This window comes from Salvelinus alpinus, chromosome 9, assembly GCF_045679555.1.
Source record: "Salvelinus alpinus chromosome 9, SLU_Salpinus.1, whole genome shotgun sequence".
NCBI lineage: Eukaryota > Metazoa > Chordata > Actinopteri > Salmoniformes > Salmonidae > Salvelinus > Salvelinus alpinus.
In genome coordinates this window covers 20,292,720-20,310,443 of record NC_092094.1, presented here as the reverse complement: position 1 = coordinate 20,310,443, position 17,724 = coordinate 20,292,720, and the positions used below count along the sequence as shown (strand labels likewise).

General features: G+C 42.4%; 1 protein-coding gene across 2 annotated transcripts; it reads left to right on the top strand.

The window, feature by feature from the left end:
* The first annotated feature begins 9,133 nt into the window (after positions 1–9,133).
* On the top strand, positions 9,134–14,995 carry LOC139584483 (C-type lectin domain family 4 member M-like). Of its 2 annotated transcripts, none has more exons than XM_071416401.1 (7): positions 9,134–9,370; positions 9,754–9,843; positions 11,797–11,898; positions 11,988–12,398; positions 12,521–12,663; positions 12,747–12,856; positions 12,959–14,995. In XM_071416401.1, exons 2-7 carry the CDS (start codon positions 9,774–9,776, stop codon positions 13,095–13,097), a joined length of 975 nt encoding a protein of 324 aa, XP_071272502.1. In that variant the 5' UTR covers positions 9,134–9,370; positions 9,754–9,773; the 3' UTR covers positions 13,098–14,995. The 2 variants fall into 2 exon arrangements, with proteins under 2 accessions (XP_071272502.1, XP_071272501.1); XM_071416400.1 differs by having other exon boundaries at positions 9,138–9,444; positions 9,750–9,843.
* The last annotated feature ends 2,729 nt before the right edge of the window (positions 14,996–17,724 follow it).

The window sequence follows — 17,724 nt, the reverse complement described above, 5'->3', positions numbered from 1 at the left end:
ATTTCCCCATTAAGCGCTGTTCCTCCTTATCACGCTGCTTGGTCCTGTTATGGTGGGTTATTCTGTCACGTTCGTCGTAACGAGGAGACCAAGGCGCAGTGTGATTTGAATACATTCTTCTTTATTTAACGAAGAATACTGAACAAACTAAACAAAATAACAAAAACGAACGTGAAGCTAATGTAACGAGTGCCGACATGCAACTACACATAGACAATAACCCACAAAACCAAAATGGAAAATGGCAATCTAAATAGGATCCCCAACCAGAGACAACGATAAACAGCTGTCTCTGATTGGGAACCAATTCAGGCCACCATAGACCTACATTTACCTAGACAATACCAAAACCCCATAGATATACAAAAAAGCCTAGACAAGACAAAAACACACATACCACCCTCGTCACACCCTGACCTAACCAAAATAATAAAGAAAACAAAGATAACTAAGGTCAGGGCGTGACATGTGCGAATAAACTTAGTGCTCCATCTTGTCCTGAAGTAACCTTGACCTCTTCTGTTGAGTTGCAAATGTGTACAGCTACCAGAGCGGAAAAGACTGATGCTTTGAGCTTCATAGGCATTAAAAACATTGGCCCCGATCCCATAATAGGAAGTGACTAGTGGATATTGCCCAAACTGAGAATTCGTTTCCACTTTACATCACAAGTGCACATACCTGAATGGCCACGAGAACTGAGACAAGCTAAAAAAAAAACGTAGTTCCCCAAAGAGATAGCGGAGGCAGATGCTGCAGCGTGGGTGCAGGAGCGGAAATATTAAAGTTATTTATCCGTGACTCATTCAATCCGGCTTCCACAAATTCTATCCCGGGAATATTGAGAATTAATCTCAGAACAACCCTTATGCTTGTAAAAAAAAAAAAAGGACACCTGTTACCCTCATAGCCAGAGTTCAAGACAGGCCTGCTCCCCGTAGACACGTGAAAAATACACAATGTATCCAGTGTCTTGTAGTCTGTCACAGTTAAAAGGCGAAGGCACTGAGGGCATTGACACACAGCACATGATGGACTAAGAAGAGTGAGGTTAGACTACTGGTCATCTCACTGTAGAACAGGAAGTGTGTTAACATAATGGGAGTCCATGCCCCTCTGTTTAAAGAACCTCTGACTTAGTCAAGTTCAGTCTAAGATAACATTGGAATTCCCTGATTATACAGGGAGCTTTCCACTTACTTTCCCACTCAGCATTTAATTGCTTTTTAAAATTGGATTGTCTCTTTCTCTTTGCATCATTACGCTTGGCGAGAGCCGAAGTCATCGACAATGATGGTTCCCTTAATTTTATATAACCAGACAGCTCAAGCATCCCAAGACACTACTACCCTTCAGCAATGTTAAAGCCTGTACATGTTCTGAAACAGTACCACCCATGTCAGTGTGGGAGACATCCACCCTCCCAACCTCCTCATTATTAACAGGACTGCTGCTGCTGTAGTAAAACTCTCTTCAGACTAACGGGGAGGGAAACAAATGATATGAATAACCATGGCACTGATTCTAGACCTATAATGAGTACATCGTCAATATCCATCTCCATCTAGCCATCAGCAGCCTGTCCCCCTATCAAGCCTGAAGTGACAACATGATTTATTTTAAAGACATATATTTTGCTGCAGTGCAAGCCATGTGACAGGAGGAGTATTTTGAGCAATGATATAAAGCTAATGATCTCATGTTTTCACTTATGGCTGTGAGGCTGCCCGATATGGAACTAGACCGCTGCACAGATTGGACAGCAGAAGGGAGGTTGGATGTCACAACAGGGAAGCACAATATGATCAACAATACAAGGTAGAGGAAATTAAGTACGGAGAGGGAATAACATTACAGAACAAAGAACTGCTGATGGTGCTACGACAATGTTACTTTTGCCAGAGATAATGCATCCATATGCGATAATCCCACGTTACCTCATGCGTCACCTACAGAATGATGATCTGTCTTCTGTTTCCAGCTGTTTGTCTTTCTCCCTTTCCATTGGTATGAATGAATATACATATTCAGGTGGGTTTCATTGGGTTGCTGTAGTGTAATTCGGGAGAACGTGCTCGTGGTAATGGCTGGAGAGGAATGAGTGGAATGGTATCCAGTACATCAAAGACATGGTTCCCATGTGTTTGATGTCATTCCATTAGCTCTGTTCCAGACATTATTATGAGCCGTCCTCCCCTCAGCAGCCTCCACTGATCTGGTTGTTTAGCCATGTATGTCTGTCCATCACCCTCATTATATTTTATGTTCCAGTCAAAGCGTATTACATGTGTATCCCTTCAAAAAGGGCCTGTACAGTAGATGCTACCATTGGAGTTTATACAATGTTACTCTCCACAGCCAACTTCAGTTGCTGTAAGTTCCACTTTTTACCACACTCACGTTTCTTCCACTTTTAAATATCTTTCCAGACAGTACTTGTTTTACCCCCAGAAGTAGTCCTTAAAACCTGTTATTACCCCACAATCCCAGAGCAACGTCCCTGTACTTCCTTGAATATGTAAGATCTGAGGATAGTTACACAAAGCAAGAGGCACAACTCACATGTGTCGGGGCTGAGGCTTTATGGAATCAACAACAGAACAGGATTCATCAACACTACCACAGTATGAGAGTGCTCTGAAAGGGGAGCAGCAGGAGATGATGCAATAACTTGAGCTCAACCAAACCCACTAGCAGAAATGTTTTTCTTAGAATGGAGGGAAATGAGAAACCTTACTGTACACCAGTCTTTAGTAGCACATCTGGAGCACAGAGAGAGTACAATGACAAAGAAAATGTCAATGGTTGGATGAATTGATTAAATCCAATTTTAGACATAAAATGACATTGCCATTAAAACACTTAATTTATTGCAGTGGGCTAAATCAGGGTCAACCAGAGTGATTCTTGGTAGTCTTAAACAAATGTACTTTGAAACAGAAGTATACACCTCACACACATGGTTATGGGCTTAAAAAAAAGAAGACACCTGTACCATGTCAGATATTGAGTTAAAATGTATTTAATTTTGGAGTTTGTACTCCAATGTTTAATTTTACATACATCACAAAAAACTGCAATATAACAAAACTGTTTGACTTAGAAACATTGGATTTTTGTCATGATTAAACAAATAATCTTTATTAATTATGAAATTATGAAAAATATAAATAACATTCTACCCATGAGGCCAAAGAGGGCGCTTTTGGTCATTGTCTGCAGGAAAGGACTACAACATACAAGAAAATCAGAAGAAGGTGTGTAACGGCTGTCGTAGTCGTTCTCCTCCTCAGACGAGGAGGAGCATGGATCGGACCAAGATGCAGAGTGGTATGTGTTCATTATTTAATGGAAAAACAACAAAACACTTCAACATACAAAAACCAACAAACGTGACTAACCCGAAACAGTCCTGTGTGGCCCAAACGCTGACACAGGAACAAACACCCACAAAACACAAGTGAAACCCAGGCTGCCTTAGTATGATTCTCAATCAGGGACAACGATTGACAGCTGTCTCTGATTGAGAATCATACCAGGCCGAACACAAAATCCCAACATAGAAAATCAAACCTAGACCAACCCACCCAACTCACGCCCTGACCAACTAAAACAAATACAAAACAAAGGAAAACAGGTCAGGAACGTGACAAGGTGTAACATTAATGTGCATAATAACAACCTGGATCCGGCAATGAATACTGTAACAACTTCCCAATTTGTTAATTCCTGTCAGAAGCACAATGAGAGACAAGTCTAGTGTATTGCATACTAAGACATTTAGTGAAGGGGGTGGTGGTTATTTAAGTGATAATGCCAGAGAAACCGTTGTTTGGAGGATTTATTGGCACGGGTGTTGATAGGCTTCGTGGGCATTATCACTTTTATGCAACGGGTTACCAACATATTCAAATAATGATTGACATATTTGCATTAAAAATGTTATTTTGATGAACGTATTCATGCTATTTCATCCTTATAGTTCTGACACAGAGGTAGCGTTGCTACCCAAACCTGCTAGTCATTCGTTCTATTGGTTCAGTTGCCAGAGACCCAGTCGTTTTGTTCTAAATCTATGGACGAGACCCAGTTGTTCGTTCTAAATGTTCCATTGCCATGATGGTGGGCAATGTTCTTATCCCTTGCTCGCTAGCTAGCCAACTTTGGCTAACACAGTCACGTCAAACAGTACAGACATAATAACAGCAAAGTAGCTGCATTTGCGTTTGTTTAAGCTGTTTTCTAGTGATTTTTTGGGGATACATCCATAACAATGAGCTAATGATGTGCAATTTCACCTGGCATAGAACATTTGCTCTCTCACCAGGCCACTGTTCAGAAGAGCTAGCTAACACAATCACTTCAAACTGAAGCTGGAATGACAGCAAACTAGCTGCATTTTGTGTTTTTCTATTGACATTTCTTTGTAAATATCCATAAAAATGATGCTTGCTGATTCATGACTTCGTCTGGCTGAGAAAAGCTGCCAGCCTGTCTCTCGTCCCGACTCCGACACGTTCATTATCATAGGACAGCTATAGATCGAATTTCAATATTGAAACAATGTTGCAAATGTCGGAGAGACAGACAGCAAGGTTATTACAAATCCCTGCTGTTGAAAACTAAAGGCTAGTCTGAATGAAATGGGAGATCTGATGACCAATTTACTCCTTTAACGAAGAGCACCTTTTATCTACCAAGATCAATTATTGTGTACGAGGCAGCACTTCCCTTCTTAGTTCCAGAAAGTACAAATTCTTCATGATGTACAGTAAGCAAAAGGAGCAGACATACTGTATAAACATAAAACATTATTTTATACAGTCATAATTAAAACTCAACAGTGATTCATTGATCGCTACTATTGAAGATATACATTGTGTAAAATGTGCACACACTTTGTGTGTGTGTGTGTGTGTGCATGTGCCATTCTTCCACATCTAGTTCAGTGTATATTTCTTCACGGGAGCATCTTTCGTCATTTCAATCCCCTGGTCTGTTGAATGGTGTACAAACTCCCCACAGTCCTGTTCTGTTTCTTTCCAGCTGTTAGGCTGTCCATCCCCCCAATACCTGCAGTTGAAACAACACATACAATCAAACTGTCAACTATATCAGAGCCTACTACTCCAGGCAGTGATTTCTAATAGACACAGAACTCTTCAAATGTCTTACTTGGTGGTCAGTGGTGTGCCAAACACTCATTTCCAGGTTCCCTCATCAACTGAGTCAGTCAGAGACCAGTCCAAATTATTGGTTTGATAACTCTATATATAAAGTATAACACTTTAATACATATGTTATTTTGGCTGTATTTCTGACCCAACTGGTACTTGGGAGACTTGACTAGGAAAATACTCTCTCTCTCGCTTGCTCTCTCCTTCTGTTGTTTATGATCACAAGGTGTGCTTCTCTCCCTAGACAGTCCTGTCTGCTCTTCTCCCAGGTTTAAGCCGCAATAGAGTTCAGGAAGTAACAGCTGGATTCAAACATGACGCAGATATAGCACTTCTAATGAAGTAGCTAGTCATTTGACTTCATTGCTCTTCATTTTCAGCCTTTCTGTTTCTCTTTGTAGCTGGTCTCTGTCTTTAGTCTGGGTGTTATAACTGGTCTGTAGCTGGTCTCTCTCATTAGTCGGGGTGCTATAATTTGTTTGTAGCTGGTCTTTGGTCAGAGTGTTATGACTGGTCTGTAGCTGGTCTCTCTCTTTAGTCAGGGTCCTATAATTACATTTACATTTTACATTTAAGTCATTTAGCAGACGCTCTTATCCAGAGCGACTTACAAATTGGAAAGTTCATACATATTCATCCTGGTCCCCCCGTGGGGAATGAACCCACAACCCTGGCGTTGCAAGCGCCATGCTCTACCAACTGAGCCACACAGGACCACAATTAGTATTGAACTGGTCTATGTCTTTAGTCTGGGTGCTATAATTGGTCTGTAGCTGGTCTCTGTCTTTAGAATTGGTCTGTAGCTGGTCTCTCTCTTTAGTCGGGGTGTTATAATTTGTCTGTAGCTAGTCTTTGGTCAGAGTGTTATGACTGGTCTGTAGCTGGTCTCTCTTTAGTCAGGGTCCTATAATTAGTATTGAACTGGTCTCTGTCTTTAGTCTGGGTGCTATAATTGGTCTGTAGCTGGTCTCTGTCTTTAGAATTGGTCTGTAGCTGGTCTCGATCTTTAGTCTGGGTGCAATAATTTCTATGTACCTGGTGTTTCTATGTCAAACAGTTTTGTTATATTTCAATCTTCTGTGATGTAGATAAAGTGTAATATTGAGATTCAAACTACAAATTTAATACATTTCAACTCTATATCTGACATGGTGCAGGTGTCTTATTATTTTAAGCCCATAGCTATGTGTGTGAGATGTACACTTTTGTTTCAAAGTAGATTTGTTTAAGACTACCAAGAATCCCTCTGATTGACCCTGTGTCACGTCCGTTGTTAGAATGAGACCAAGGCGCAGCGTAGATAGAGTTCCACATATTTTTTATAAACTGAAGCTCACCAAAACAATAAAGCATAAACGAAACGTGAAGCTATTGGTGTGCACTCAGGCAACTCAATGTTGACAAGATCCCACAAATACCAATGGTGAAATGGCTACCTAAATATGATCTCCAATCAGAGACAACGATAAATAGCTGCCTCTGATTGGGAACCATATCAGACAACCATAGAAATACAAAAAACACCATTTGGGGGGGGGGATACTGTCACGCTTACTATGGTCAGTGCGTGACAGTACCCCCCCCCCCCCCCCCCAAAGGTGCGGACTCCTACCGCAAAACCTGACTCAATAGGGGAGGGTCCGGGTGGGCATCTATGATGGATGACGCAGGGTGTCGGGGGCGGCTCCGGTGCGAGACGAAGTACCCACTCCGCTCGCAGATACGTCTTCCTCCATGGCGGTTCTGGGGATCATCGCCGGAAGCTCCGGACCGTGGGTCGTCGCTGGAGGCACCGGACCGTAGATCGTCACCGGAGGCTCTGAACTGGGAACCACCACTGGAGGCTCCAGACTGCAGATCGTCGTCGGAGGCTCTGGACTGGGAACCCCCGCTGGAGGCTCTGGACTGCAGCTCGTCGCTGAAGACTCTGGACTGCAGCTCGTCGCTGGAGGCTCTGGACTGCAGATCGTCGCTGGAGGCTCCGGACTGGGGACCGTCGCTGGAGGCTCCGGACTGGAGACCGTCTCAGGAGGTTCCGGACTGGGGACCGTCTCAGGAGGTTCCGGATTGTGGACCGTCTCAGGAGGTTCAGGACTGTAGACCGTCTCAGGAGGTTCAGGACTGTAGACCGTCTCAGGAGGTTCCGGACTGTAGCCCATCTCAGGAGGTTCCGGACTGTAGCCCGTCTCAGGAGGTTCCGGACTGTAGACCGTCTCAGGAGGTTCCGGACTGTAGACCGTCTCAGGAGGTTCCGGGATGTAGACCGTCTCAGGAGGTTCCGGGATGTAGACCGTCTCAGGAGGTTCCGGACTGTGGCCCGTCGTTGGAGGTTCCGGACTGTGGCCCGTCGTTGGTGGTTCCGGATTGTGGCCCGTCGTTGGTGGTTCCGGACTGTGGAACTGTCGCCGGAAGCTCTGGACTGGGAAGAGTCGCCGGAAGCTCTGGACTGGGAACTGTCGCCAGAAGCTTTGGACTGGGAACTGTCGCCGGAAGCTCTGGACTGGGAACTGTCGCCGGAAGCTCTGGACTGGGAACTGTCGCCGGAAGCTCTGGACTGGAAACTGTCGCCGGAAGCTCTGGACTGTGGAGGCGCACTGGAGACCTGATGCGTGGGACCGGTACAGGTGGCACCGGGCTGATGACACGGACCTCAGGGCGAGTGCGGAGAGGAGGCACAGGACGTACTGGACTGTGGAGGCGCACTGGAGACCTGATGCGTGGGACCGGTACAGATGGCACCGGGCTGATGACACGCACCTCAGTGCGAGTGTGGGGAAGAGGGACAGGACGTACTGGACTGTGGAGGTGCACTGGAGACCTGATGTGTGGGACTGGTACAGGTGGCACCGGGCTGATGACACGCACCTCAGGGCGAGTGCGGAGAAGAGGCGTACAGTACAGGACGTACTGGACTGTGGAGGCGCACTGGAGGTCTAGAGCGCAGAGCTGGCACAACCCTTCCTGACTGGATGCTCACTCCAGCCCGGCAAGTGCGGGAAGCTAGCACAGGACGCACTGGGCTGTGAAGGCGCACTGGAGACCTGATGCGTGGGACCGGTACAGGTGGCACCGGGCTGATGACATGCACCTCAGCACGCCCGCTCTGCAGCGCTCTTAACGCCAGCACCTCTCTCCGGAATCTTGCGTCGAGCTCCTCACTCGACTCCCTGACTGGCTCTGGTTCACTCCTCGGCTCCTCCGACTGCTCCATGTGCCCCCCCAAAAAAATTTTTTTGGGGTTTCTGTGGCCTTCCTCCCCGACGTCGTTGCTGTCCTCTCATGCTCCTAGGCGACTCCCGCCAAGGATGGTGATCTTGTCCTGCCAGGATTTCCTCCCAAGTCCAGGATCCCTTCCCATCCAGGATCTCTTCCCAAGTCCAGGATACTTCCTCCTCCTGGGCACGCTGCTTGGTCCTTTGTTGGTGGGATCTTCTGCCACGTCCGTCGTTAGAATGAGACCAAGGCGCAGCGTAAATAGAGTTCCACATATTTTTAATAAACTGAAACCCACCAAAACAAAACAATAAAGCATAAACGAAACATGAATCTACTGGTATCAAATCTTTATTAAAATAAATTAAAGATGAAAATAACTCATTGCAAGGAACAATTCTGAGAGGCATTTCAGGAGAGTGACTTGAGTTTGCTTATGGAGCATTTCCTTTTGATTTCACAATATCTGCATCTGCATAATAATGCAGAACGAAGAGAGAAAGAACAAGAAAGAGAGAGGGAAGTGAAACAATGAAATAGTAAAGTATGAGTGAGAGAGGAGGATTGAGCAGTACAGCGCCAGTACAGTAGAAAATATATCAGCTAAAGGATGTTGTTCTGTAAAATCTTTGTTCGACCATGAACTGCACCTCGGCTTCTAAAGGACTATGACCTCTCTTAAATCCTATGCAGCACCTTTCCTGGGAAATCACATTATCTTGACTTTCAGCTAACCATAAGGCCTTAGACAGATGGATAGTTTCTTACTACTCATCACATTTGATGGGTACGCCCAAATCAACCACAAGTTACTTAAATCTCAACCCACCATCCAATGGTATATTATTACTTAATAATTGTTTGACCAAGTAACGGTATGATGATGTTGGCACAAAATGTACTGTATTTTGGACTATAAAACACGTTTGGTGCCCAGGATCTTGCGTTTGGTGCTCGATCAATACATTTCAGTACAGTAGGTTCATCATATTACTTAAATCCACACAAGTGCAATATATTTGGATTAATCAATTTTCAAATGTCAAAGACCATGGTAAGAATTATTTCCATTGCATTTGTTATTTTGTATTCATTGTCTGACTATTTTGTGGGCTAATGTGTCACTGAGGGTCTGAGAATCTGTCTGTTTCTATGTGCTTATTTGGCATGCTAGTATATTTGACTTTTTTAGCTTCAGTGTTTTGGGTTAAAGTGTTTTTGATAGACAAACTTTGCCAATACATACTGTACATGTGCGGCCATCAGATTTTCTGAATGTAGACCTAAAGTACTGCAAGGTACAGACACGGTATCTGAGCATATGTGTACAGATACCTGAGGAAATCTTTACAAACACAGGTAGAAGACAATGATTCCAGCACAATGAAGATATTGGATATTGATGACGACACACATAGCATGACCAGAACAAGAGATGGCGTTAAATATTCAGGTACCAACACACACACACACACTAGTGGTGCGGGTCAGCTGTTTGTTCACCCGCACCCACCCGCATTTGTTAATAATCCACCTGCAACCGCCCGACTATATGTGATAAATTGAAAATCTGAGGACTGCACCCGAACCTAACCCACTAATATAAAAATGTGTCATAGGCTATAGTCAGAGACAGTGGAAAGATTTTTTGACATGATTTAGATATGTTTCTGCTTTTAATTTCCAACATTTTGGTAAGCTATTTGTTAGTCAACTTGTCTATAATTAGATACATGCAGCTTCTCTTCTGTCATTATACTGTATGTTGCCCTAGAACAGGGCTTCCCCAACTCGGTCCTGTGGCCCCGTTGGTTGCGCGTTTTGGTTTTTGCCCTAGCACTACACAGTTGATTCAAATAATCAAAGCTTGATGGTCAGTTGGTTATTTTAATCAGCTGTGTAGTGCTAGGACAAACACCAAAAGGTGCACCCAAGGGGGGGGGCCCGGACTGAGTTTGAGAAATCCTGTTCTAGAAGACTAAATAAACCCTTAATCACCAGAATAATGTCATACATCGATAGAATGAATGCTTCAATCTAGTTGAGATTGGTCAAGTTTTCTCTGTCAAACGTTTAGGGACCGGGGAGAAAATGCAATAATCAAAAAGAAGGGAAAGATTTTCTGTGCAAAAGATCCAAATGGCATCAGTTTGACCGGTTGTAAGGAAATAGAAAGCTGTGAAAACGACCCAATATGTTTCTAATAAGATTTCAGTTTGGCTTGGATGCATATTTTATGTTGTTGAAATACTATCAGCTTTTAGGATGGCAATAAAGACAGTGCCTCTACAGCATTGGAGGCTGCTGAGGGGAGAACGGCTCATAATAATGGCCGGAACGAAGCAAATGGAATGGCATCAAACCCCTGTAAACTATGTGTTTGATGTATTTGATACCATTCCACTGATTCCGCTCCAGTCATTAGTATACACTGTGTATAGAAAACATTCTTCCCATAACATTGACTGACCAGGTGAATCTAGGTGAAAGCTACGATCTCTTATTGATGTCACTTGTTAAATCCACTTCAATCAGTATAGATGAAGGGGACAAAGACAAGTTATGATGTAGGCTACATTTTGACTCTGGAAGAGGAATGGAGAAATATAATGTATTTCTGTCAGCATGTTGAGAGAATGCAAATGCACAGTTATACATGGTGTATACCAAACATTAGGAACACCTTCCTTTTGCCATCAGAACAGTCTCAATTCGTTGAGGCATGCACTCTACAAGGTGTCGAAAGCGTTCCACAGGGATGCTTAACTCCAATGCTTCCCACAGTTGTGTCAAGTTGCTTGGATATCCTTTGGGTGGTGGACCATTCTTGATACACACAGGAAACTGTTGAGTGCGAAAAACCCAACAGGTTGCAGTTCTTGACACAAACTGATGCGCCTGGCACCTACAACCATACCCCATTCAAAGGCACTGAAATATTTTGTCTTGCGCATTCACCCTCTGAATAGCACACACACACAATCCATGTCTCAATTGTCTCAAGGCTTAAAATCCTTCTTTATCCTGTCTCATCCCTTGCTTTCAACGAGAATGACAGATCTGTAACTGACATTTCTATGCGAATTTGGTTGGGTTGCCCCAAAAGTTACATATTGCAGCTTTAACTTTTTCTGCCCGTTCCCCAAAGCATTTGGCGATTGGCATGTAGGCAATTTGGCGTGAGTACAGTTAGGCCATAAAGGTTAGGCTTGCACATTAATGCCAGACAGCCTAAAATAATTGGGGGAAAAATAAATGTATAGATATAAATTGCACAAATGTATACATTTATGGATGTTTTTAAGGTGTTGTTTTCTCTTTATTCAACCATGAATTCCATGATCTAAAACTAAAATGAACAATGAATGTAATTGCAAAGATTGTATGATAATATCTTGTGATGTAGTACATTTTCAGTGGTGGAAGAGACCATACAACGTTGCTGCATTGTGTCTGGGGCTGCTGTGTGTTCTCCTACTGGCTGGGATCATAGGCCTGTGTGTACACTGTAAGTTTAGTATGTTTTCACTAAAACATTGATCATCTTCAGTGACATAATTATTGATAAATGTTTTCAATGTTTCACTGTTCCCCTAGTCACTGGTCAGCATTATTCTCCAGAGAGAGACCAGCTACAGACCAGCTACAACAACATGACTAAAGAGAAAGACCAGCTACAGACCAGTTATAGCATCCTGACTAAAGAGAGAGACCAGCTACAGACCAGCTACAACAACATGACTAAAGAGAGAGACCAGCTACAGATCAATTATAGAACCCTGACTAAAGAGAGAGACCAGCTACAGACCAGTTATAGCACCCTGACTAAAGATAGAGACCCGCTACAGACCAGTTATAGTACTCTGACTAAAGAGAGAGACCAGCTACAGACCAGTTATAGCACCCTGACTAAAGAGAGAGACCAGCTACAGACCAGTTATAGCACCCTGACTAAAGATAGAGACCAGCTACAGAGGGAGACAATCAGCCTGAACAAGAAGCTCAAAGGTGAATAAAATGACATTTGACTTCATTAGAAGTCCTTTCTGTGTCATGTTGTTTTCTTGCTACTTCATTCAATGAGAGTGGTATAAATCAATGTTTGTAAATAAAGTAAGGAAAACTTCTAGAGAGACCTTGTCACGAAGGATGGATGAAGTTCGAAACCAGCTGTTACTTCCTCTCAACTGTGAATAAAACCTGGGAGGAGAGCAGAATGGACTGTCTAAGGAGAGAAGCCCACCTTGTGATCATAAACAACAGAGAGGAACAGGTGAGAGAGATAAAGACAGAGAGAGAGGTGGGAGATAGAGGATATGTGTGAGCAATGTTTTTTTTTCTGTGCCGCAATGACAGATATTTATCAATGGGTTAAACGGAGCAAATAAACAAATCTGGATTGGTCTGACTGACACATTTGCTGAGGGAACCTGGAAATGGGTGGACGGCACACCACTGACTACCACGTGAGACATTTGAAGAGTTCTGTGTCTATTAGAAAACATTGACTGGAGTAGTAGACTCTGATAGAGTTGACAGTTTGATTCTATGTGTTGTTTCTACTTCAGGTATTGGGGGGATGGACAGCCTAATAGCTGGAAAGAAACAGAGCAGGACTGTGGGGAGTTTGTACACCGTTCAACAGACCCTGGGGATTGGAATGACGATGGGTGTTCCGTTGAACAATACTGTGTCTGTGAGAAATAGGATTATCATAGATACTCTCTCTGCACTGTCATTAAAGGACCTCTCTATGTCCTATGTTACTCCTTTTAGTCTTATGTCTGAAGACAGATGTTATTTGGTGGAATGGTACTAGATGTGGGAGAATGCCACACTTTGACAAACACACACGCATGTACAGTACAAGTCAAAGGTTTGGACACACCTACTCATCCAAGGCTTTTTCTTTATTTTTAGTATTTTCTACATTGTAGAGTAATAGTGAAGACATCAAAATGATGAAATAACACATATGGAATCATGTAGTAACCAAAGAATTGCTAAACAAATCAAAATATATTTTATATTTGAGATTCTTCAAAGTAGCCACCCTTTGCCTTGATGGCAGCTTTGTACACTCTTGGCATTCTCTCAACCAGCTTCATGAGGAATGCTTTTCCGACAGTCTTGAAGGAGTTCCCACATATGCTGAGCACTTGTTGCCTGCTTTTCCTTCACTCCGCGGTCCAACTCATCCCAAACCATCTCAACTGGGTTGAGGTCGGGTGATTGTAGAGGCCAAGTCATCTGATGTAGCACTCCGTCACTCTCCTTCATAAAATATCCCTTGCATAGCTTGGAGGTGTGTTGGGTCATTGTCCTGTTGAAAAACAAATGATAGTCCCACTAAGCGCAAACCAGATGGGATGGTATATCGCTGTAGAATGCTGTGGAAGCCATGCTCGTTAAGTGTGCCTTGAATTCTAAATAAATCACTGACAGTGTAACCAGCAAAGCACCACCACACCATCACACCTCCTCACCCATGCGTCCCGGTGGGAACCACACATGCACAGATCATCCATTCACCTACTCTGCATCTCACAAAGACACGAGATTGGAACCAAAAATCTTAAATTTGAACTCATCAGACCAAAGGACAGATTTCCACCAGTCTAATGTCCATTGCTTGTGTTTCTTGGCCCAAGCAAGTCGCTTCTTATTATAGGTGTCCTTTAGCAGTGGTTTCTTTGCAGTAATTGGACCATGATGGCCTGATTCACACAGTCTCCTCTGAACAGTTGATGTTGAGATGTGTCTGTTACTTGAACTCTGAAGCAGTTATTTGGGCTGCAATCTGAGGTACAGTTAACTCTAATGAACTTATCCTCTGCAGCAGAGGAAACTCTGTGTCTTCCTTTCCTGTGGCTGTCCTCATGAGAGTCAGTTTCATCATAGCGCTTAATGGTTTTTGCGACTGCACTTGAAGAAACTTTAAAAGTTCTTGAAATTTTTTCGGATTGACTGACCTTCATGTCTTAAAGTCGTTTCTCTTTGCTTATTTGAGCAGTTCTTGCCATAATATGGACTTGGTCTTTTACCAAATAGGGCTATCTTCTGTATACCACCCCTACCTTGTCACAACACAACTGATTGGCTGAAATGCTTTAAGAAGTAAAGAAATTTGACAAATTAACTGTTAACATAGCACACCAATACCAAGAGTGGGCAAAGCTGTCATCAAGGCAAAGGGTGGTTAATTTGAAGAATCTCAAATATAAAATATATTTAGATTTGTTTAACACTTTTTTGGTTACTACATGATTCCATATGTGTTATTTCATAGTTTTGATGTCTTCACTATTATTCTACAATGTAGAAACTAGTACAAATAAACAAAAACCCTTGAATGAGTAGGTGTGTCCAAACATTTGACTTGTACTGTACACACACAAATTGTGTACACATTTCACACAATGTACATCATTCAATAGCCGCTGTCAATATACAGTATCACTGGAAAGTTTTAGCCATAGATTAAAGTGACTGTATAAAATGATGTTTCATGTTCATACAGTATGTTTGCTGCTTTTGCTTACATTGTGCTGTACACTATCAAAGCGTAATTTCTGCTTAGTCAATAAATCATTGAACTTCGATGACATTAAGGAGTTTAAGTCATTCCCTTATTGCTCTCTACTCTCCTGTGTAATACAGTTGGTAGAGCATGGCGCTTGCAACTCCAGAGTTAGTGGGTTCGATTCCCACGGTGGACAATTATGAAAAAAAGTATGAAAATGTATACAATCACTATTGTAAGTCGCTCTGGATAAGAGTGTCTTATAAATTACCAAAATGTGCTTCGTATTGAGTTAATAGGGGGTGGCAGGTAGCCAGTGGTTACAGCGTTGGACTAGCTCGAATCCCCGAGGTGACAAGATAAAAATCTGTCGTTCTTCCCCTGAACAAGGCAGTTAACCACCACTAGGCCGTCATTGAAAATAAGAATTTGTTCTTAACTGACTTGCATAGTTAAATAAAGGTAAAATAAAAAAATAATAAGAAATAGCAAGTAGAATTGGATACTTTGGTCCCTGCCGAAAAAAGCCTTAGGTTTGAAAGTAACTATCTAACATAATTACTACAACTACTACATATTTAAATGTCCTTGTTTTAACTATACTGCTTTCACTGTCAATGCAGAAAACATTGCCTGATCACAGACATTCCCTGGCAGATGGGTTACAGGCACATAAAGTTTAATTAATTCTTGAAATGTATTACATCATCGTCTCTTGCTGTTCAGTGAATGGCCACATTGATACCTTCCTCGCTAGATGGGGGACTCTCTATTCAAATAGCATTTCATCAATTGCCTTGGGTGCTTGGCTTTGTCTGAAAGTGGGATGCAAATATATATTTTTATACTGTTTCTTCACAGAGGGAATTATATTTATGAACAGAACACAACTATTTTTCTGGTTCTGCCACAATAAATTATATTGAACTTGAGTACTCCAATTAAATAATATATGCATTTTTTTAAACTCAAGAAAACAATTTTTTTCTCTCTTTATTGATATGCCAACAGTGTCTAATGTATCATAACCATTACAGATAACAAATCATAATAGCTAAACTGCCCCATATATATTCAGTCAATAAAAAAACAAGTGGCATTTATGATTGATTTATTGAAACCGTACTATTAACAGGTTATATTATATGGTGGAACACAATCTTCAAAAAGGCAGCAACCTCAGCAGTGGCGCTTGTAAAAGCCTATGGCTGTGCAATGGCAATGCCTTGTATCATTAATGTAGCATACAATACCCTCTTATTTCCTGAGCGCTTATCACAGTCAAACTATTATATATATTTTTTGGTACTTCAAGGCATCTTAAAATTCCAAAATCAAATAGCAAAATATTCCTTGGTATGACCTTCTTAAAACAATTCTATATAGCTTAGTTCTACGCATCCGCTTAGCTAACTGATGTCAACATGACATCGCCTACAAGTGTGATCAGAGATTTCTATTGGAGAAGCAGTTTTAACCTATCTTCATACCAGTGGAGGCTCCTGAGGGGAGGATGGCTCATAATAATGGCTGGAACGGAGCCTATGGAATGGCATCAAACACATGGAAACAACATGATTAATGTATTTGATACCATTCCACCCATTCCGGTCCAGCCATTACTACAAGCTCGTCCTCCCCAATTAAGGTGCCACCAGCCTTCTGTGCTTCATACTGTACTGTCTTTGGTATATTCTTGCGAGCTACTCATTGACAGCCCGTGAGCTACCGTACATTCAGTTTTCTCCAAAGGTGCAATCTTTGGTAGGCTGATGGAAGTCAGTGGCAGAATATCAAATGCATACTCCTCGCATCCTCTCTCCTTCTCAAAACCCATTGGATGAGAAAGCCAGAGGTCCCTCCCCTCTGAGGCAAGGAGAGAGGACGCAAGCAATTGAGATTCTCCCAGAGGCTGCGATACAGTGAAGCCTAATCAGACATGCCTGTGCTCATCATGGTTCTTACAGGCAAAGTGAAATGACAAAATTTGCTTGTGGTGGACGCCTCTCAAATGATATCTAGGAACACCTTGAGTCCATTGGACATGAAACAACGATACAAATGTAACGGTACAACAAAATAGATGAACAATTTTCTTTTCCAGGTGTCTTTTCCTTTTCAACACCAATGGTACAACTAGTGCTTTCTAACTGCACTAAACCAAAACAGTGGTGTGTGGGAGGGAAGCAAAACTTTCCAGTGGGCAAAAGCATTCATCTTGAGGCGATGGGGGATGCAAAATGCAATCTGTTAATTATTATATCATATATAAAATCGACATATCAATTTTAATGCAGACCATCTCAAAACATTACTAATCATTGAAAATGGCAAATTACCTGATGGATCATGATACTTTTCTGGTAAGAAAGTGGGTGTGTAAAAAAATACATTTGCACCTCTATTTTGAAAGTGGAGATGCAGATGCTCTGTTTGCTCCATTGCTCAAGCGCCTAAGTGCAGTGTACCATACTGGCCTCTTTGTCTATGGACCACACGATGGAGTAGTTTTAGTTTTTCTCATCTGTTCCCCCTACTTCATCTCAATCTCTCCATATCCAAACACTCAAATGGTTATATTATTCCAATAGTGCATATTGAAAATACTTGCTTTAGTGTACAACACTTGATACAGTTGGAAGAATGACTGTGCTGCATTGCTTCAAAGTTTGACTCCCTGTTGCTGAGAACAGTCAGTGTTGCTCTTCTTGCTGTGTGAGCCCTCTACTGGATGTTTTCAAAGACCAATGGAAGCACTCGTCGTAGTAGCCTGCAATGGCCACACATCAAGAAAAAAGTAAATGATTGCTG